The sequence below is a fragment of the Achroia grisella genome, unplaced genomic scaffold (assembly GCF_030625045.1).
Source record: "Achroia grisella isolate CSIRO2021 unplaced genomic scaffold, CSIRO_AGI_Agris_v1 utg445, whole genome shotgun sequence".
Taxonomy (NCBI): Eukaryota; Metazoa; Arthropoda; class Insecta; order Lepidoptera; family Pyralidae; genus Achroia; species Achroia grisella.
In genome coordinates, this window is record NW_026712860.1 from 1306196 (window position 1) to 1330555 (window position 24360).

General features: G+C 30.9%; 1 protein-coding gene across 1 annotated transcript; it reads left to right on the forward strand.

Moving 5' to 3' along the window:
• The first annotated feature begins 231 nt into the window (after nucleotides 1-231).
• On the forward strand, nucleotides 232-22729 carry LOC131845033 (uncharacterized). Its single transcript, XM_059194053.1, has 10 exons — nucleotides 232-558; nucleotides 690-919; nucleotides 10684-10756; nucleotides 12281-12478; nucleotides 12793-12906; nucleotides 17030-17172; nucleotides 17693-17812; nucleotides 18883-19027; nucleotides 20711-22033; nucleotides 22639-22729. Exons 2-9 carry the CDS (start codon nucleotides 888-890, stop codon nucleotides 21980-21982), a joined length of 2097 nt encoding a protein of 698 aa, XP_059050036.1. The 5' UTR covers nucleotides 232-558; nucleotides 690-887; the 3' UTR covers nucleotides 21983-22033; nucleotides 22639-22729.
• Nucleotides 22730-24360: the final 1631 nt, after the last annotated feature.

Sequence of the window (24360 nt, forward strand, 5' to 3'; positions counted from 1 at the left end):
TATAAAAAAATGTCTTTCAATGTTTTATTTTCAAAGAAAAATTCTTCATCGCTTATCAATCAAAATTATTAAATATATATTAAAGCTACAACATATTGCAAAATATTTTCTTTTATATTTACTATGTTTACTATTAATACTACCTGTACGCCTGTGAGGAATTAAAGATCAATGTTTTGTTACCATAACAACGTAATGAAAAATCGCGTAGGTTCAAATAATATTTTTGTAAATACTATCTAGTTCTTTTGCTAAATAAAAAAAAATGTTTCTACAACGATTACCAATTTGTACAATTTTACAATTTGTGTAAACTACGTGCAAGTTCAAATTTATATTGACGTGATGACATACTTAGATATGCCTTTAAACAATTTTAGACTTATGTTGATTTAAGATATCATGATTTTACAAGTGTTCTTATAATACTGGACTGGATTAAAATTAGAACATTCGGAACCAATAACCACTGTCGACGCTGACAACAAAGATACTAAAGATTTTTTCAATCTAAAAGGAGAGCGACGACATTACAAATGGTGTAGTCCAAAACTAAATGTATGTAATGCAACAAAATGTAGTTTAATTCAGCCTTGCTGTTTTTATATACAACTATATAATATAGCTAAATAAAAAAATAAGTATACTAATTTTATTCAAAACTGAATTTTCTGGCTATTCCATAATAGATGGCGCTTGAATTGAAATGAAAACAGCAGCGAGTGGCAGCTCCACTGTGGTGGCAGCCATATTGATTGAAGTGATCACGTGATCAAAACACACAGTTCGTTGCAATATGGCGAACTAGACTTTTTACTGAACAGTTGTGTTTTGTCATGTTTACTTTTGTGATTATTTAAAAGAATTTTTCTTATGTGATTATTAATATGATATCGGCTATAATTTCCCGATTAGTTATGTAAGTATATTTTTTATTAATTTTATATAAATACCTTTGTGACGTATAGCCAATTTATTTTTGTACTTGACGTTCCTTTGTTCGAACAGTGATCAAATATTATTTTCAAGATTTAGTATTTTAATAATGATATAAAATGTATTTATTTATTTTAAGTATACAAATTTGATCTAAATATAAGCAACAGCTAATCCCTAATATAATTAGATCCAAAAAAACATTTTGACATTTCTCTTGATAGTCAGAATTTTCTGTACCAAACTACATAACCAAATATGCCTTTAAATTTGAATAAAATATTTAACTTAAATATAGTGATAGTAGTATTTATTCAGACAATTAAAGTAATTTAAATTTCCTAGCATAAAACCACCTTACGACGAGACGACGAGTTATCGACGACTTACGACGAGATTAGAATATTTTTTTTATATTTCATAATATTCCTAGTGGACTGAACATTAAAACGTAAAGTAACAACATCAGTCCTATGATGGTACCCCCTATGACTAAAGTTAAGTTGAGTGTGCAGTCCAATAAAATTTGCCTCATTAAAAGATCTAGACAGGTAGGCCTGGAGGCTATCCAATTTATGATTATTTATGTACAGGTCTTATTTCTAGGGATTAGGGTGCTCTGGTTGTGGTTTAAATAGTACTTCCCCTGATAGGATTTTTTAAATTTTACTCCTTTTTAGTGAAGACTAACAAGTTAGTCATTTCACATAGTTGTAAAAAACATTGTGGTTTAGGCAGCATTCTGGCTGCTTAAATGATTTATTTACCCGATTATGGCTATGCAGAATGGCATAATCACTCTTACTTTTTAATCGTTGTCACAATATGTTGTTTTAAAATTGAAACAGATGATGATGAAGGGTTTGTACATGGTAATACATGTCTGGCCTCTTGATATTATAAGCATATCATAAAAGGGAACCAGTTTCATGATTCCTTTGTTACTATGTCTACCTACCCAGTAACTTTAATATTATTAGCACATAATGAGTATAACTTTCAAAGCCTCTCCAGAAAAAGAAATTAAACTTTCTTATTTTACTTTGTTTGGTGTAGTAGGTATAATTATCTGTTTATAAATTTGTGTGGGTTTTAAAATATAAGTTTTCCATATTTGCCTTCCAACTGTTTAGACTCATTCAAGTGTTTAATAGCAAAATATGAATGACTTCTTACCTTACCTAAAAACTAAATAAATCAAGTTAACATGAATATATTAACTAAAGGAGTATAACTCTGGCTGTTCATTATTTTTAAATATCACCAATTTACTTGTGAATGGATACTGTTTGTAGGAACTGGTCTGCTCTGATAACTATAACTACTTCATTGTTCCTATCATCTATGTTATACAAGTTACTATTTATCAATTTCTATTAATTTTACTGTTTGGTTGGTATTCACACGAAATTAAAAATGTAGTGCTGAACAACATTTATTGAAGAATTGCTTTGTTCAAGTTGTCTGCTCCATTCTCTTTGTTATGAATCTGCATTTACTAATTATGTGGGGTAATAAAATATAAATTTTTAATATAGCTTATATTATGTTTATTTTTATTTTATTCCATGGTGTGATTATATTAAAGTACAGTGACCAGCATTCGAATAGAGAAGTCATATCACATTAAGATACATACAGCATCATTTCCCTATAATTAAAGAATTATCTTGATAACATTCAACATATCTCAAACTGCCGGTCAGTTTACTATTGGCGATGATCCAAATAGTCTTGTTCTTGGGATGTGCCATTCTAATATTTTGGCAGCACTGTGGTATGGCTGGGACTTTTTATTCTTATTTTCGCCTTCAGACGTTGACTAGCTTTCTTACAAACTAATGTTGTGTCTATTTTATTATTTCTTATTTATATTTATACAATCAACTGAGCCAAGATTTGGCCTAAGTTTTCCTAGAATATTTAACAACATTCAAAGACCACATCTACAAGTATATTTTATATTGAAAGTTAACCTGATATGACGTGTTGAACATTTGTTTTGTGGCGTGAAATCGTCATAAGAGTACTCCTATGCACTGCCGGGTGCTATTTTGGGTAAGACTCGGCCGTTCGCCTCTGGGGTGCACCGAAGACGAGCTTTAGTTCGTGCCTCTCACGGCTTGCGCTCGCGCCGCTTCTTCTATGCAGCAAGTGAAGTGCGTTGACACCTAACTGTAGAGTGATTCATTTATCGACGGTCGGACTACGTTTATTGAAGTTATTAGTGATTGTTCCTATCCGAGTGAGCTAAATCCGTTCAGGCTTGTTGTGTGCCTTGACTCGGCACATATGTTCTTATTGAGACTGGTTGTCTTGCCTTTTTGGGTGTAGCCTCGTCGGAATTACGTATACCTTTACCCAGTTTTGCGAGTGACGTATTGCCTTGTATTTTAAATGTCTTCACGGACAAAACTTGACATACGAATAACCATTTATTACGACGATCATGTAGTTGTCATTTATATATAAGGGTTCTGTACCTAAAATTATAATGCTTTCCTGTGTAATTATTGTCTTTATTTTTACCTTTCATTTTGCCAGACTGTAATAATGCTAGTGATATTAATTTTGAATGAGAATTAGATACAAATCATTTATTTTATTGTTAGCAATTACACTTTTATATATAGACAATACATAGTTAAGATTAACAATTATACAAAATATTTTTTTCTCTATTAAAACATAACATGTACTAATATAAGAACAACATAGCTGTTATTTATACTGAAGGCAAAAAAATTATCAAAATCCTTTCAGGATTGACAGCTACTACTACTTATGAGAAAATAGTCGAATTCAGAACTTGAATTTCTGAAATCGGTGGCAGCCATATTCAATTCAATGTTAAGTAAAGTCAGAAAGTTACCGAGTTATGCACTACTATAAAGGTAACTGAGGAATGATTCATACTGCAGTTATGTGTTACTGAAAACTGAAACTGTATCTGTGTCTGTATGTATATTCATGATATCGTGTATAAATATAGTATAAACACCAGCGATGTAGGGTACGCGCCAAAATAGCTATGGCATAATTACTCTACTTCATGACGCCCGCCCATACGGCAAATGTTAATCCTGCAGTGAAATGTTTAAATTATTTAATCCTGTATAAATAGAATTAAATATAGGCATAAATAATACTTAATGTAATTAAAATAAGTATTGTGGTTGTGTCGTGTTTAGTTCTGGAATAAAATTTTTATTATGAAAATCTGTTGTAGGTCTTGTTGCTCTTGATTCTTTGAATTCATATGCTATAATAATAATCTATAAAATGTTGAACCTTTAATATCTTTTAAATCAAATGCCAATAAGCATCACAAAAATGATTCTTTGTCGCCCTTACTTTTAATATTTGGCACAATATCCAAAAGTTTATCATGGAGTACACTCTATAAATAATAAAATATCGCTATTTTGTGCTAGGCTAGTTGCTAAACGTGTATAATTGAATATACAATGACGAATTCGTAATTATGAAGACCGGTGCCCGCACGGTTGGCCGCTTGTTACAATAGACAGGAAGTTACCTCGCTATTGGGGTTATGCTGAACTTTCCTAGCAAGCATTATAGATTATTATGATGATTTTCCAAGAATTATATTACATTACGAGGGAGCTATTAATCTTGTTACCTAATTAATATAAGGCAAAAATTATCCATGTTATTATACCATTAGGCTAAAAATGGTAAACAAGGTGACAATCCATCTAAGGCCAAATGGTTATGTGTAGTGTATACATAAACATTGCAATCGAAATGACTGTATGTACCTCTGCGAACTCGGTCAGTATATTTATTTTTGACTGTAGACCATAGCATAGTCAAACTATATAAACATGTAAGACATCTAGTAATATGTAAGTGTACAAAATAATTGTATCCATAAAAAAACAGGGAAATACAAACATTATCATAAACCATAAATATCAATTCGAAAGAAGCTAGATCTCAATACATTGTTACGGCCCAATAGGTTCTGTTTATTTAGCTATTTTATCAAGTCAGTTAACTCTTATAACCAATAATTGTGCTACAATTCCGATAATCATATAAAAACTAGTTTTAAGGTGGAACTTAAAAAATGACGCTGTGATTTTATACATATAAGGTCCCAAAAGAAATGTTAAAAAATTAACTGTAAAAGTGGAATTAATATCGGATATGTTCTACTGAAGGATATTAATAACAAAAGACTACAGTTATTTGCGTTTAGGGTTAGGTACTAGCGGGTGCTGTATATTTGAAAGGAACCACCTAGCAAGTAACAAAGTTGTATATATAATATGTATTAAACAAAACAGTAGTACTCCGTATGGCTGTTTTTCAAGTGTCATTTTTACACAATTCCTGAACCTAAAATTAACGATAACTGAACAGTTAGTGAAAGAATGCAACCGGATGCATTATTTTTACGTGATCGGAATATGAGCTCAAATTGAAAGCATTTTCTGTAACAACAATTTTAATAGACGTATATTTTATTACAGTTGATTATCCTGTCAATAGTCATTGTGTTGTGTTGTGGTTTAAAAACTGAATTCTAGAATATTGTTCTTGGAAATTATTTGTATGATTGATGATTAGTTTTCATCGAATTTATTTTTAATAGTAATCGAACACTATTGTACCTGAACAAAGCGTTGTCTGCGTAACAAAATGTATTGTTATTGACCCAGTTTACTGAGTAAATTTTTGAGTCACAAATCTTAATGCTTATACTGCAACCTTTTAAAGCTTTAATTCGTATACTTGGTTCTTTTGACAAACGTGTATTATTGGTTATATCTTAAGAACCATTAAATTAAATGCTGCACCGAATACGTATAGGTGTTACGTCAGAATTTTAATTGTCTAGATTGCAATACATAGATATAATTAAATACCTTTAATAGTAGTGGATTTCTTTTTGCACAATAAACATTTTATTGATGAATATGAATCATATGAATGAATGAATTGTCTAATAATTGTATGTAATGGGTCGTTCTTATTGTAAATGGCATTGGTAACATATAACACATCATGATTCATATGAAAATAGATAACCTCTGAAATCCAAACAAAGGTATATTACTATGAAACAGCAGGTATGTACATTTAACATCGAACTTAAAAAATATTTATTATCGAGAGTTAAATAATATTTACTTTAACTATAAGTTTTTCCATCATCAGTAGTGAAATATTCTAACGGTTAGCTAAAACTTTTATTTGTAGAAAATTTCAAACAACGTATATTTTGCACACAATTTTTGAGAAAATATTGCATTGCATTATTTTATAATAACTGTTGATATCCTAATGATGACAATGCTTCATTTAGATTGAACGTCCTTGGTGGTACAACGGTGTAAAATACCGCCTTACGGTTACTTTGGTCGCGGTTTCGAAGCCTCGTACCATGCAAATATTTATCCAAATGAGTATGTTTGTATTTGTAAGAATTTTTATTGTGTATGTATTAAAAAATGCATTTAAGTATTTCTAAAAGTTGTCTAGTGCACCTACCTAACACAAGGACTATATTGTTTTTTTTTTGCTTCACGTCAGGCCCTGCTTAAAAATAATCACTTACGCAACATACTTAAAATGTAAAAAGTATTCCATTAGTTAAATCACACAATCTGATATTTTTAATTTGAATTATATTAAAATATATATATTGCTCTTGAATTCAGCGTAAATATCTATTTAATGCTTTTATGATAAACCAGATAAACCGCGCAACTTGGTCTGCATCACACTTACTTGACATTTATGATTATATTTTGCCCTATGTGTTATTCTGATGTATAAGCTATTTTACTGTAAATTTTATCAAAATCCATTCTGTAGTTTTCGCGTGAAAGAGTAACAAACATCCATCCATACTAACAAACTTCCGCGTATATAATATTATTAAGATTACCCGCAACTTCGTCACATGTTCCCGGTTTTTGCTAACATTTTCATTGCAGCTCTGCTCCTATTTCATCGCGTTATTTTATTTATCATTCCTTGATAAATTGGCCATCCAACTCTAAAATAATTTTTAAAATCGGATCAACTCTTTATAATAATAGTGTCTATAATTAAATATAACAATGTGGATTAATCGGTCGACAACCTTCCTGTTTTGAAACATGAGTGAAACAGAACAAATATAAAAAAATATCGCGTGAGATGCTTGTTGAATGCATCGTGCATTGGCCAGCATATCTGGGTTCTTGACCTATATGCTATTTGGCCATTGCGGAAAAAATCATAAACACGGCCACGGAATAGTTTTAAGAATCTTGAGTAAATCTCAAGATTAAGTAAAAAGTCAAGTCACTAAGAACAGGAAAATAAACAAAGTTTTTATGAAACAGGAAAGTATAACGAACTGTTTAATGTTGCGCTTCTATATTTGTTATTAAATATAATCTCTCATCATATTATCTCTACGGATAAATTTATTTTTATTAGTTCATTGAATCGCTGATTAGGAACTCAATGCAGTTACTTTATTCACACATGGGCAAGTTTTACGCTTCATTGGCAGGGTTTGCGTCATTCACGGTATTTTTACTTTAGTATACCTACTGTTATCGTATGCCCTAATAAAAGTTTCAGAACGTAATACGTTTATTAAAATCTTTTATTATTTTAACCTTTCCCTTCAAGGTTGGACCTTTTTACTTTATTACTTGTTTCAATCGTTCTTTTATTTCATCATTTATAGTTTATAGGACATATTCGATTACTAATCGTTCCTTATTTGTAAACATTAATATAACACATGAGTTTATGGCATGGTTAGGGTAAATGGGTCATCTTCCTCGCCTATTTTAAGCTTTGATTATAGGTAGTTGCGAAACTATACCGTAGGCCAGAACAACAACATAAATGTGCGCTTACTTCCTCATCATATGGCCCAGTTTTGTCTATAATGCGTTTCACAATTAATAATGTAATTAATAACGCCACAAAAATAATATATTTTAAATTATTATGTATATATATATATATATATATAGTATTATGTATTTAATGTACAGTTGGATGTTCGATATTTATAGGTTCTGTTATGAAAAATACAATCTAATTATCATCACATCTTTATATTTATTATTACAAGCTAGAAGGCATGCCAATATTCTTCTTTTTAAAAACAGTATTACCCATTCAAAAGAAAATTGAAATGTTGGACCAAATTTCGTGGATAATGTTTTAAATGTAAGAATATTTTTCCAAACAAAATAAAAATTAAATATAATGGGAAACCTGTGATTTGAGTCTGTGCTCAATCATGTAATTGCAAAATGTGATTTCTGTATTATTATATTTTTATATATTTTGAAGTCCTATGTCCAGCAGTGGACTGTATGAAAAAAGGCTAATGATGATGATATATATGACATAGATGATGATAGATATGATGTGCCTGTGCTATTATAGAACACTATCATGCTAAAAGCGTTTGTTATCGCCACTATCATAGTAACGTAAACAAACTTATCATTGTTCTACACGCACAATGGAATTAGCACTGATGTTAGCAATTTCTCAATAGATACATTTGTAGATATACTTCATACATCTTTAACAGGCAATTGACTTGTTTATTTTTATAGTCGTCCAGAGTGCCAGCCACTATACAAGTAGACTAGTCTTTATTATCAATACCTTAGCCATTTGTCCAATCTAGAGCGAGGTAGACCATTTTAAATTGTTGTTGCAAGCTAGCGATGTCTCCCACTTATTATCATCATTCGCTGAATTGGAGGCACCCTCTTGCATCTTTTTATATCCACTTAGTTGTACCTACTGTATTCTCTGGTTGTTTCGACGTTTCTCAATTTGATTTTTTATCTCAGGATAAAGTTGTAGATAATTTGACAAATTTATCCTGAAATAACACTGTTCATCGCTTAAATCTTGACTCGACCAATGCAAGTGATTTTCTGCAAAGTTGACATCGGTAATATAATGAAAACATAACTTTAATTTACGTAGTATTGTATCCATAGTGTTTTAATAATTTCATTCATTTCATAGTTTTAAGGATGGCTTCCTTAAATCTATGAAATGAATGAAATTTTTACACAATAGCTACCAATAGTTTCATTAAAATTTACAATCCAGTGAAAGCGTTTATCATTACAAAATTTCAGCACAAGGAAGTTTAAAATAGTCTCTAGTATCAATACTATTCATATTGTTATGTTCTATTTTCGTGTAGCCCATTTCATTTAGTGGTAGCTCGTTAAATTGTTACGCACTCTTGCGCTTTGCCAGACACTGAACATGTAGAATGGAATATACGGACCGATTGATATTAATTTTTTTCCTGACGGTAAATAAAACTGCCTGGACAGATTTTGTGTAAAATCCATTTTATATTGTAAATGTGTATTTCTTTATTGTAATAACATCTAAATATATCTACATACCATTTTTTATATGTTGTAGAACATTTTATACACCTCTTTTTCTTGTTACATACACTGTTTAAAACGATCTAGTTTTTGCATCATAAAAGAAACAATGAATGTCATGCCAAAGAATTATGAGGTCATAAACATTCTATAAGTATATTATTAAAATTTATTTGCGAGACTATTTATATAATTACAAGAAAGATTTATTTTACTCTTATATTAGTTTATTAGTCAAAAATTATGAGTATTTAAATAATTGATCCTATGCGTCTGATATACATAGATATACTACACTATGTATATAGTAGTCAACGACATAAATAAAACGATTATTCTGATGGGTTTATAAATTCCAGTGAATTTTGAACAACACCATTTTTCGAGCTCCCTAATAACATTATTTTCTAATTCGACTACATTCGCGAATAAACGTCTACATTCTTTATTTCGGTGTAACTTTATCTTAATATGCAAATAACTTAATATGCGGAATCAAGTCAAAATCATTAGTTTGCGCCATGTTGCCTTTATTGCAACACATAATATGACACAATATAATTTTTTTTTTTTGCCATTCCCATTATAACATATATATTGTCCTTATATTATCCTATACATTGCGAATAATGCAATTATGTATACGAAATAATAAATGTTCTATCGTCAAAATCAGTAACATTTCATTCTAATTTATCGTTTGTTACACATTATTGTTATTTAAATAGCCGTGTTCGCTTCATTTGGAGATCAAGGTATCACTCAAGTAGTTCTACAACAGGAATCCAATTGAACACTAATAAAATCAATGTTATTAATTTACAAGGTAATTTTATCACGCCATTGTAGTGTGCTAACATGGACACACATCTAAAGTGTCAGTCTTCTCAATTGAGTAATTGTATGCACATTTGTGCTAGATTTATCTAAATAACTGCAAATGTCGCTGTGCTATATACATGGAGGCAAGTCGTGCACGCGGTTACCGTGACGGCAACCCTCGTTTGCCGTTGAGTCTCGGACTGTCCAGCGTCCGCTTCATTGTCAACCAGATCGAGGCCGAATGCGCTCGTGTTATTGCCACCAAAGTACCAGAGAACAACAGAGAACTTGTCAAGTACAATCCTAACGTTGACGAAGGCTACGACGATTATGGCGACTCCCCTCTCGGGCCACCGAGCGGCAGAGTCTGGAATCGATTCGTAGTGAACCTCGGATTGACTCTCAACCGATGCATACCTAGTGTTACATACGGGAACTTTGCTGTACTAGCCGTGACGACCGGCTTGTTCACTCCAAGGATGATATCTTACTTCCTCGTGTATCCATTTTGCAGATTGGTATTCGGCACTCTCTACCCGGCTTACGCCTCATATAAAGCTGTGCGAACGAAGAATTTGAAAGAATACGTGAGTATATTATTTTGTTTTAAGTAAAGCGTAGAGGTCGTAAAGTGAAAGGATGATTATGTCTAATACCAATGTCATCTGAAAAAATTTAAATAACACATAGTGCACAACTAAGTCAGAACAGCGGCCTTGTTTACGGTTGCATGCTCTAGCTGCTTGTAACGCTTCAGTTCCAGTTGTGTCCTTTGCCTTGTTATTCCCTTCCTATTGCTTATACGATTTTGAGTTGTAATGATACGATAGTAGAGGCACCTAAAAGTTCAGTGTTTTCTTTTTTAATTATTGACACTTATTTGAATATTGGTCATTGTTTAAAATTCTTTAACATATATAGATAACAATTTCTATTGTGTATATAATACAATTTAATATTATCTTTCTTTTAGAATTTACATGGTATTCTTATTAAATTCTTAGACTGCCGTAATTGATATTGCGTGGTGGCATATATATAAAATCACATTAACAATGTAATGTATACACGCTAACATGCTGTTGATAAATAAACAAAAGCGGAGATAATAATGTTGTTCTTATTGTCTCTATAATTATTTTGTTCTGACTTTATGTGCGTAGTTATAATAATATTAGCAGAAAATTGCATTAAATTGGGAAATAATTTAGTTGTTAGAATAAAGTACATTCCATAGATGTTGTTTTAGAGTGTACATATTGTGCCTATAATATTCCCATTTCATTGTGCTAAACAGGCGGTATGCATGCGTTATAGGAAAGACGAAGAATGTAATTTAATAATAATATTAGAAAACAGAGAATTTAGTAGGATTGTTTATATATCTGGAAAATTCTCTGGAATCCTATTAGTAAATATCTACTGCATCTATTTGAAAAATTCTTTTTTTTTTCATTATTCCAGATAGACAGTATATTAACAACATAAATTTTGCCTATAAATAACAAATTTTGTGTATTATCGTTGTATTGAACAGCAGTTTTAGTTCAACTATTTATAAAATCAAGTCAATTTCAAGCCATTTATAATCTGTATAATACCGTATTCATCTTTGCCTTAAAACGTACACAATTTATATTATCTGTTTACTCCTTTATTACCGTTTTTCTTGCCAATATCGTTTTTTAAACTTATGAATTATAAAAATAAAAATTATACACACTAATATAAGAATATATTTAACTAATAGTATTTTACTTTTTATGTAATTTCCTTGTTGTGCGATAAAGATTTAATAATATACTAGCTGTATACACGACTTCGTCCGCGTGGAATGTTTCTAAAATAAAAGTAGGTAGCCCAAGTTACTCCTTACATCAGCTACCTGCCAAAAGGTCCCGTCAAAATCGGTCCAGCCATTTCAGAGATTAGCCGGAACAAACAGACAGACAGACAAAAATTGTAAAAAATGTTATTTTGGTGTATGTACCGTATTTATATTCTTATACATATAGCAAAAAACTGTTATTTCAATGTTACAAATAGACACTCCAATTTTATTTATTGTATAGATATGATATGAGTACAATATTGTATCTACTATATTACAGGTAAAATGGATGATGTACTGGATAGTCTTCGCTCTTTTCACATGCACAGAGACCTTCACCGATGTGTTCCTATCATGGTTCCCGTTTTATTACGAAGTGAAGATTGTGCTGGTTCTGTGGTTATTGTCGCCGGCGACCAAGGGCTCCTCTATACTGTACAGGAAGTTCGTCCACCCAGCGTTATGCAGAAGGGAACAGGTTAGAATTATTATATTGCTTGAATTTTCACAATGTTGTACTGACAGAACGTTTAGTGCTGATTTAAATATTTTATATATATATTGTGATGGAAACGCCGTGTCTTTTTATATAATAACATTTAGTTGATTTAAAAAGTATTATTTGTTTACTTTAGAAATTATGACTTAGTAGGCAAAATAAATAATAAGATTGATGGTGCAGTATGTACAGCATGTGTTCTCGATATATGTAATATATTTGTATGCAAAATTAGGATAATAACTTTAAAAACAAAAGAAATGAAAATAATAATTTTTATATCACTTTTTCAGGAAATAGATGAATACATTGCAAAGGCCAAAGACCAGGGTTACCACACCGTGCTAAACTTGGGCACGAAGGGCGTCAATTACGCCACAACAGTCATAATGCAGACTGCCATAAAGGTGAGTGTCCAAAGCTTTATTTAGCCAAATGTTAATGGCATGCTTCATAGAAAATTACACACATGCAATTTCAAAAAAGATCTGTTCTTTAGTATTAACAATAAGATACATGATACATTCACTTCTTAAATTATATATGTATAATTAAAAAAAAAAACAAATTTGAAAGTCATGTTGTATGTCATTTCAAGTTATGCAGTTTTGATTTTGATTTGATCTAATTAATTAGGGTAATCTTTAGTAAAGTTACAATTTTGCTTAAGTATTTCAAAATATATTCTAAACTTTATGAACACTTATTTCGGTAGAAAAAATACTAATATTCGAATACTTTATTGTTGCAAGTGTTCATGTCAGCCTATTTGATGAAAATTGATTCTATCATTATCTATTTCCATCAAATGAATTTACTTGCTTAGCTCTTTAGAGATAAAGAAATATATATTTACTACTATCAATTATAATGTTTGTCGATTGAGATCTTATACGAAATATCTTGTAGCCATAATATATTACTAGGACTTAGTTTTATTCCTATTATATAAACACTGTATATTATAATATAAGCACTCTATAGTGTTATTAAAAATAGAACAGTTCTTATTTGAATTAAACAGGGCGAGGGTATTGGTTTTTAACACGTAACAAACAGAAATTTTAGCTTCAGCAATAGATACAATATGTGTACCAGTTTATAAATACATATTTTATATCCAATCAAAAAAATATCGTACAAATAGAGGTATTGAGTCTTGTGGAGTCATGAAATCTCCCCAAAGGGAGATTTGTTTGGAAGATAGAATAGGGCTGATCAGCATCAAACTCTTAATATATAAGTCAGTAAATATAGGAGATGATTTAAATATATTTTCTATATATCTTTTATAAAATCAATGACTAAATATTGATTTAAAATTAATTTAGCATTTTTTATTAATTTGTCTACCATTATTATACAATCTAGTCACAACCCACATAACTGTTTGTTAATTTTGTGTTGTTTTTGACCACTGGAGTTATTGTCACTTTAAGCAAAAACAATATTCGAAGTGTGGCATGCTTGATCACAGAACATGTTATGTAAATAACACGTGCGTTAAACTGTTTGCAAATACTTGCTTACACACGTGCTAATTTATACACAGTTGACGATTATTCGCATTCAAGTCTTTGGGAGTCGGTTATAAATTAATCGCTTAAAATTTGCCTACTACATGTTCAAAGAAATTGTTATTCGATGTATTTATATCTCTATCAACAACTTCTTAGCTATTAAGCTATCTCTGATGTATGCTATTTAAAGTTAATTTTTACAATTATTTCATACTGTAATGATTTGGGTAACCCAAACCGACGTAACGCTGGTGTCATATCTTTAAAAACTATGATTCTAATTGTAGCAACGCATGAGCGTTATAATCTGGTATGGATATCATAAGATCCTTTAATTTTGATGTAAATTACATTTGACAATGAATATAAAATAACCACAACATGTTAAATGCTGGAACATTTAACACTGCTAAATGGTTTACTATTCCATTTATTATTGATCATACATTGTACTAAAACAGAGAGGAATTCATAATTTACCAATATAACATTTGAACTGTTAACCGACTCTTAAAATCTTACAACATTTAAACAAAATCATCTTTGTCTATAACTGTTTGTCATCAGGCATGACCACATTTTCAGCGCAATTTTTTTTTTATTTCCGCACATCTACATTGTTTTACACTGCCGCTAATTTGTTTTTCTTTTTAATTTTATTAACACGCTTTTTTTAATTTCTCCCCTTCCAACCCATATCTTCCAATTGTCCTTTCCACTGCTGCTTCACGCAGAACTTCAATTTGCCGTCACCCGAGCAGAATCGAGATGCTAGGAGAGCAATAACTGGCCAAGATGTGCCTGATGGTTACCATGGCTACCAGGACACGTACGAGGACTTAGAGTTCCAGCGTTCCGAAGACAATTTGCCAGGCATCGTAGAAATAGTAGAATTGGATAGTGACGAGCGAGCCCAAGATTTTCGTAACGGTGACGGAGATGCAAATGACCCTGACTACGAACCAAGCTCGGCCCGCAGTCGTGGCAATGTAGTGCGAAAGCGTAAAGTTGCTAAAGAGAAACGACCTCGAAGTAAATCAAGGGGTCGCAGAACCAGGAGTCAGGCCGCCATGGAAAACAAAGAATTGATGGTCGACTGATCATTACAAACGAACTACGTGAACTGTGATCCTTAGCTGATTTAAGGCAGATTGATTTTAGGCAATAAGATTAGGATTATCCATTTTAATGTAGTATCTGAAGTTTCTGATGTAGGGAGTAGACGCTAAATATCATAAATTTAGTATAATTGACTCTCAATTTTTATACTCTTTCATGTTAATTTTTATACTTTTTTTTTTATTCTGTACCAAACTTTTTTTACCAAAGTATTCAATTTAAAATCACACACCCTAACAACTTTTTCTTGTAAAAATAAATGATACATTTAATTTGTATATTAAATAAACCCAAAAAATCCCCACGTTGAATACTAATTTTTAATTTGCCTGTAGATTTTTTTATTGTTCCTTAATCACAATTAAAAATATGTGTAATGTATTTTTTTTACAAGCATGACGTATTTAATCATTGTAAATTAGTGTATTAGTTATCGAACATGCCTGAGTGTTGTGAATATAGAGATAGTTACGCGTCATTATAAAATTATAAGCCAAGTACAAACTATTAACACCCATTTCACACACACAGCTATCCGCATCAATATCTTAAAGTACTGTTGTTCTCAAATGCCATACAAAACTTGTTATACTATCGAATATGTGTAATAGAGCAATATAGGGATTTATATATCTCTTTAATAGCAATAATTTTCCATAACTATTTTCAATACCAACACGAAAGTAAATTCCGAAATGTGTAGTATAAAGAATTATCGAAATATTTTCAATTTTGGTTAACTATTAACATATACACAAAAACCTATCGTTGATTTAAGAACTCTATTAGCAGTTGGTTGGGAAAAACTATAAAGATAATGAAATAAATTTAATGTAGTTTTAGATTTATATCTCTATAAGTTATATTGGATCTGACACATAAAATAATAATGTCACTATTTTATTAATTAGGAATCTTAAGTATCAATCCCCATTTTTATTATTAATTTACTGTTAATAATATAGTAATGTTACTTTGGTTTCTGCTCTGTATTTAGAACTGAACAACGAATATGATAATTCCTTATATTTGACTGTATAATACGCCGAAACGCCACGGAACTCTGTTCACTTAAATATTAGAGCATTATGTAGAATGTTGATAGTTTATGTATTTGGTTTTAAACATGTGCGACTGACTTAGCATATTTTTTAGATAAATAAATGTAATGTAATAAGTTTATTTGTACATTTTATTTCTTTATAAATTAAATTAAATACAAAAGCTTGAGAGGTATCGCTTAGGCTAAAAATGTTATACCTTAATGATTGCATGCGCTTTGCCTCACGAAGCTTCCGTAACAGAACAGTTACATCAGAGGTGTAACCAATCACTTTGTAAGTATTTTTTTATTTTCCCTAATTTAGCTTATTACATAAAAATAACACATCACGTTACAAATAACACCATTATCTCGTACATTGTAAATTCAAATCGTACAATTTAGTTTTATTTAATGTATAGAATATAGATATAAATTATATAATCTTTGTTTCAAATACACAACATCGTAGGCATTGATACATTTGTCACATTTAAATATTCTACTGCCAAGTTATTTAGCAGTGAAGTCATTCCAGTCAGATAAAAAAAAAGATATCCTTGGCCGGAGCCAAGTTTCGTCCCCGAGCTTTAGCCCTTCGCTGCCTGCTGTATCTACTCAATGTATTTCGTCGCTCAATCTTGTATAGGTCGTCTTTTGTCGTCAAATCGTTTACAGAACCTTGGCGATGTGAATTAACAGAATATCAATAGGTTTTTAGACTGTAGGAATCATACCCTAGGAAATATTTATGTAAAAAAGTTCTACATTTAGATGGAACTAGATGGCGTTGTTTGATATGATAAGAGTCGTTCATTTACACAATAATTAACATTGTTGTATTGTCAGGGTGGTGGCGGTCTAGTACAACAACTGAGGAAGAGCTACAGTTTATCAGATTTGACTGAGTGTGAACCACGTGAGGAGAGAGGCGCCGATGAAGCGGATGATGTAATGACTGAGCCGCGACTTATAAAGCGAGCCGCTAAGAGGTAACCTGTCTCTATTTTGAACTCGTACAACAGATGTACACGTTCAAATTGTAATTACAAGAATTTTTTATTGGTTTCATTGGTTAAACAATTGGCAAACAAGCTGAATGATGTTAATCGGGAACCATCTTGTAGGCGACGGTTATTGATTATTCAGCTTACTGATAGCTGTACCGATTAGGAACAGCAGTATCTGCATGCTATAACGGAAAAAAAGTAAGCTATTTGATGAAAACCTAGTCATCGACTACGTATAGTTTATAATGTCTCTGTATTTATTTCTTAGGATTATTATATTCTGGAAGACTTAAACTCAAATAAATTTATTTGTTAGAGAGTATACAGAACATAATATCTATAGCTTATGAATAATGGAGAAATATGGACATATTTAATTGTTATTATGTACTTTAAAGCTAAATTGATTGGTGTTATTCTCACACAAACAGCAACGATGCCCGCTGATGATTTTTTGATATATAAGTAACTTTTGTTAAGTTAAACAATAAATAATTTCTAGTGGGTTCAGTACACGACGCAGTGCATCTGAATCAAATAGCCGCTCACCAATGTACTTTCCGGAAGTGGATGTGGACGTTAGAAGCACACGTTCCAGTAGGAGCGACGAGCCTGATTTTAGGTTAGTAACATTTTATAGAAGCAATACTTTTGTGTAAAGTTTGTTTTATATAATACCAATTGGACAAAGTTGAAATATATGACAGCAGCACGATATTACATCATTATATCACGGTTTTAGTATCACTTTCCATGCATTGCCATTCCATAACATATCATGTCGTACCCCGTAAATCACTGTCACATATTAACCTTCAAATCGGAACATACGTTATAAAGCAAACTTTCTTATTGTTACTTACACTAATGGCCATGGCTGGACACCAGTCGAGTATGGGATGAAGTCTGGGTGGGCCTATTATGGACAAATCATTAGACTTTGAAATTCTATTGTTAACAATGGGATCACTAGTCCCGGTTACCAATAGTTTTTTTTATGGGGAAAGGGTTGTTAGTCATGGATTAGCAGCCCTATTATTATAATACCAATGTACTATTTTAGGTCGACATCCACGCGGTTCGCCTGAAAGTCGTCATGATTAATTAAGGGTGTTTAACTGAATCACTGAAGCATGTTTATCCTATAATTACGCGAAATTTCGTTATCGTCCATTACAAAGATCGTCTTTCTCCCAAGCAGTGAGCGGTGATTGTAATAGGGCTGTTAATTGCAATTTGTTATTATCTTACTTCATAAAATTTCCGCTACCATTAGCATGTGTGAGACCATAAATATTTAGTTTGGAAACCTGACCGCTGTTACCACAAGCGTTACGACGTTTATTGATCATCAAATTCCACCTCAACAGTCGGAAGTCGAAATCTACCCCCATATTATGACAAGTGTTTCACCTTGAACAAGGCAACATCAGACATTCAATAGTTTGTATAAAGCTTAAGATAAAACCGTATCGCAATATGGGTGTAGACTCAATAACAATCGGAATTTGATCAATAAAGATGGTCAAACGCTTCCAGTAACAGAGATAAGGTTTCCAAACGGAATATTTGAGGTCTCAGACATTCTAATTTTAGCGGAATTGAATAAAATAATATAAATTAATTAAGTAATTAAAATCCAGTTCCGCAAAATAACTCCTTTTATATAATTATTATTACCTATCATTGCAGTCATATAAAATCGTCAGAAGACATAAGCTCGGGATACTCGAGTGCAGACAATTCGGGTGCTTTATCTCGCACGGGGTCGGTGGGCGGGCGCGGCCGGCGGCCAGCCACTCGTACCACTACCATCAAACGCCCGCAAGCAGCCGAGGTCTGGTAAACCCGCTACAGATACTTACAGAAACATATGCTGATACTGTTGAAAGGTTTTCCGAAATATCCATGGAAATCTAGTAATATAACGCGTGATACACTATGAAGTTTTTCATTCACGCATTTTATGTTTATTTTTAACAGTCGTTGCGGCTTTTCAATATTCATCTATAGAACGCGTTTACGTATTTGTATTATCGCAGCCTTCGTTATATGCATTTATTTCATGCGAAATCTTCTAATTAAGACTCGCAGGCATTTATATTTTTGTCAGGATGGCAAAAGTACTGAGAATATTAAAAATATACCATGTTTCCTCAAATAGTTTTAAGTGTGTTAGAATTCAAAGGAAGCATTTTGTTTGAAATAATAAATAATACACTACAGTAAGTTAGGAGTGTTTTGGCGTATCTTATAACTTATTATAATTATATATTGATGTATTCCTATACTAAATACAAGTTGTTTTAACTGTATGATAATGGAAACTGGTTAATTTGTATATTATTAATAATATATTTGTAGACTAATAATATTATATGTGTTAGAAAACGTAAAGGAAAAGACATGAGTATGTACAATAATAAAAATATGTCATCTCACTACATATGTTCTTATATATAAGTCGTTTAAATATAATATGCTTTTGTAACAATATTTGCACAATAATATATTTATTGTCAGCTGAAATGTTTACAAATAATCATTCAATATGAATAAGTGATAATATTAAATTATTTATTCAACAGTTCAACTAATATTGCCAATGTCTAACTTTCTATCCTTGCTAAATTATTTATTTACTATGGAGAAGAAGGGTTATATTCTATCAGAACTTAATGTTAGCTTAATATAAATAATAATATATATACTTTAACTAGATCCGACATATAACCATCAAAAAACAACTTGTATAAGATCAATTCTTATGATTGAGTTTCGATCATGCATATTTCTTTAAAATATAAAAAATAAAAGAGGTTCGAATTACTAAAATGATTGAGGAGTTTAAATGTACAGGATAGACGATGGTTCGATATAGAAGTAAAATCTTTTAAACCAGATGCATAAAAATAATTTCATTTTGAGATTACGGCGAGTTCATTATTTTATGGACCAGTATCAATTAATTTCAATTATTACTTATTATAATATTGCTAGCTTACTTTAATTGAATTTAAAGATTAAAACTAGTCTGTAGTCCATAAGATAAAATTTCACCAACTATACGTTTGAAGGATGGTACTTCATAATCGACTCCATTATACGTGTAATGAAAATGAACTGAATGTCAGGGTATAGTCGGTGCTGGATAATGATTATAAGAGATTTAAGATGTGCTACATAAATTTGGCTAATTTAATTCGTAACATATTAGGCGGATAATAATGAGTATGTGTGTATGCTCAAATATAAAACAACATACATACACTGAATACTATACATTTTAAATAAAAAGTATTTTGCAGACACATAAATAAATAGAAATCCTATTAATTTACAATTTCTTACTTTCTTAGTCCTATAAATTTTAATGCATGTTGCATATGATAATATTTAGATATCTTTTTTTTAGTTTGATTACCCGACTGTCCATAAGTTTGTTCTTGCATTATTAGTGTACACTATTTCCTTTCAGCTCTCTTATATTTGATTTAGACTTGAACCTTTTTATTTAAAGGAAAGTGAAGTAATCATCGAGGAGCCACATGACGACGATATTTTTGAATATGCGAATATGCCCCCTCTCTTTAATATTCCATCTCCTCTTTACTTGTCCCATTCTGATCCACCATTTTTATATCAATATATTGGAGATCAAATTAAAATAGTGCAGGTTTTGGGAAATTTACCTTTAAATACAAATGCTAACAATAAAACGAATGATTTTAGACAGCGAGACGAAAAACAAAATATAAATGATGATATCGAATCAAATGAAAGCCTAAAGGCTAAGATAAGACGTAATGTCGCTGAAATGATTATGGAATTATCAAATGATAACGATGGTGTAAAAGTGACAGAGGTTCCAGTTGAAACTGGAGAGAAAGATGTAAATAAAACTCTAGATTCTGAAAATATTAATCCACCAAATAGCGAATCTTTAGACGTTCCATGTATAAAATCTATTGAAAAAGAATGTGTAATTGACTGTAAAACAGAGTTAAATACAGCATCTCCTAATATCGATACTTCTCATAATGATGACTCCGCTGAGAGTGATGATGAAGCATCATTCGGTACACCAGAAAATTCACCTAAGAGTAAAAGAAAGTCTCCAAGAGGAAAATATGGTAAAGCAAAAGCACCATTACCACCACCCAACGTATATTTACCAGACGACGATAAAGAGCTATCGGATAAAATAATAGAATGTGCCATTAGTACAACTTCTCAAGAAAGTTTAACTGATATAGTAAATAAACTACCAAATAACGCTTTTAAAGACGTTACGACAAATCATGGCTTACAAGTCGTTAATCCTATAGCGGAAAAAAAGAGACGTCATAAATCAAAATCTCCTAGTAGAATCCCTAAGGCCCACAGTTCAGGCATAGGAAAATTATTGCACTTACCAGGTAAATTAGCTTTTTGGCAAAAAACTGATGATAAACCTAAATCTGACACAATATCGACTTCATCAGGAGAACGTAGTAGGAGATCATCAGCAAATATTGAGCGTCAAATTGATGAATTTCAAAGCTGCTCTGAACTTGACAAACTTGTAAATATAACTGATGATTCTGATTCTTTTCAGACAGAAAATAATAATGATACTCTTAGTTTTAAAGATATAGCAGACTTTGAAAATGAAATTATTTCTCAAGACATTATAGAGAAAAGTGATGCTTTACAGAAACTTATTACTGCAAAAATAGAGAGCCACCCGGAATATAAATATGTTTCCTTACATGAAGAAATTCCAACCACATCGAAAAGTACAGATGTCTAATGCTTTCCCAGTCCTGAATGCATATTCGTACAAGCAGGAGTTAATTAAACAGTATGTAACACATACAATGTATTACAATGCATCCGTACATTCCGGCATGGAATTAATATACACACATTGGCATCTGTTTGCATTATCAAGAAAAACTATGTAATAGATATTTACTAAAACATAGTTTGTGCTATTAACTATTTATTATAATAACATAAATTAATGTGCTTTCATTTTTTTCCAGTTGTTTAGTATGATAGTACTTATATTACCGTTCTTGTATTCTATGTATTTATTTGTATTTGTGTGTACTTTGTCTATGTATTTCTTTTCACAACACTAATAGGTACTAAATAGTGGTTTGTTTTTTATATACCCTGTTCCTCTGGCATAACTACGTTGGCAATTTGGACGCTGATATAGTTATCAAAACCAAATGGTGACACATAAATACGAAAGACTAAATACGACAGATAGAATAATATGGCTTTCCAATATTTTACATTGTCTATTTTAAAAATAATAATATATACAAAGAATATAATTATGATTAATGTTATGGTATTTATTGTAGTAATATGAAAAATTATTAATGGGTCACTATACACCTAGACAAGCTTGTGCTTCTTTTCAATTATTTTTCAATTTATTTGTTTTATTTTCAGGCAATGCTGTCGGCCTCTGCTACAATACCTCGCGCAAAAAAATCTAGTAAAAGGAAAACACAATAAACATAATACATTTACCCAAATGCTTCCTACTTCATAACATTAATTGTATTGTCGGGTGTCTATGAAAGACAATAACAAGTTTACTCGTTTGTTTAGGCAGTCGCCTTAAATAGCACTATGACATTCATACAAAACTCAACTAGTTTAAATATTTCCGAGTGATTATTAATAATGTGACTATGTGGATAAGTAATACGTATTTCATAGATAATATAAAAAAATCTTGCAGTTTAGTGATAATAAATTATTTGGAATGTTCCATAATTAAATATGGAATAAATCTGAGAGTGTGCTTTTATATGTTCATCTATTATTCTGTGATTAACGTTTTAATTAACCAGATAGTTTTTTAATTATCACTCAGAAGTTTATAAGCATTATTCAATTTACTTTTACTTGAACACCATTCACATAAATTTCTGTTAGAATCAGGTTAAACTGAACAAATCCTATCACTTATATAGGAAACTGGGTATTAAATATAGCACATAAAAGTTTTTATTTTACTATACTATATCAATGATCGATAAATAATATCTCATATTCATATACCTATTGTGTAAAAGACCTGTAATATTTTTAAACAAATCGCTCATTTTTAGAATACTGAATTAAAAATATATAAGTTTCAGTATTAAAATAATCAATAAACTTTCGCATACTATAAAAAAGAGATTATAATATTGAATATAATCATCCATGTTTTTTTAAAGGACGAACAGTATTTATCCGTCTAAGCATAAAATGCACAAATCATTAAATTTATGAGGACCTAATTCTCAAAAATATTGTATTAAATTTTTGATATTCGTTAAAGTAACAGATCTATAATATCAGTGCAAAGCTGTCGTACAGTACCTATATGGAGAGTTTAATTTGCTGCATTGCATGTGACATGTTTTTCTTACCTTACGAAATATTATTACTTAAAAAGATCATTATCTGATTAAGTATTAAAATCACACATATATTGGTAATAATTTTTTTCAATTATTCAATAATCATATCGCAAACGTTTTTTTTATTACGTATACGCACTGTCCATCCCGGATGGTGCAATATAAAGATCGTTTGCACTGTATTCTTTTTTTTTTTACTGCATTGGGAAGATCATCAGAATTGATAATACTTGAGATTGCACATTGGATGTGACCAAGGTTGACCTCTGCGTGGTTATGCAGTGAAGTATTCGCGATATATATATGTATATATAATATAGTCCATTAAATTATTTTATATGTTAAATAGTTAATACACATAACAAATTAATATCAATTTGCTTTCCTATTACGGATTGGTAATTTATAATTTAGCCAAAATTTGCCAAAATTATGACATGACTCAACAATTAGTTGATAGTAATTATTTAGAAATTAGTTGTTAGAAAAACTAGTCCTTGATAGTATTTTAATAATACAGCTTCGACGAGGCTCTCATATCGAATTTGTCTATAAGAACGAAATACAAAGAGTTCTTTTTCTAAGTCTAAGATTCGAACGACGATACCAATATCATATATCAGCTATGGTAATCATTAGGTACATGTGTGAATGAGTGAACAACCGTATTATAGTGTAAAATCATTTTATTGTCTTTATTTACTGGAAAATGATTATTCTTGTTTTAAACTAGTATAATTTTGACATCGACCAATAA

Bases quoted from the DNA above. Each gene is read 5' to 3' on its own strand.
- LOC131845033 (XM_059194053.1), top strand. From the start codon at position 888: ATGATATCGGCTATAATTTCCCGATTAGTTAT. The intron at 10,757-12,280 runs GTGAGTATATTA...ACTATATTACAG, and splicing joins CGAAGAATTTGAAAGAATAC to GTAAAATGGATGATGTACTG. The intron at 17,173-17,692 runs GTAACCTGTCTC...AATAATTTCTAG, and splicing joins ATAAAGCGAGCCGCTAAGAG to TGGGTTCAGTACACGACGCA.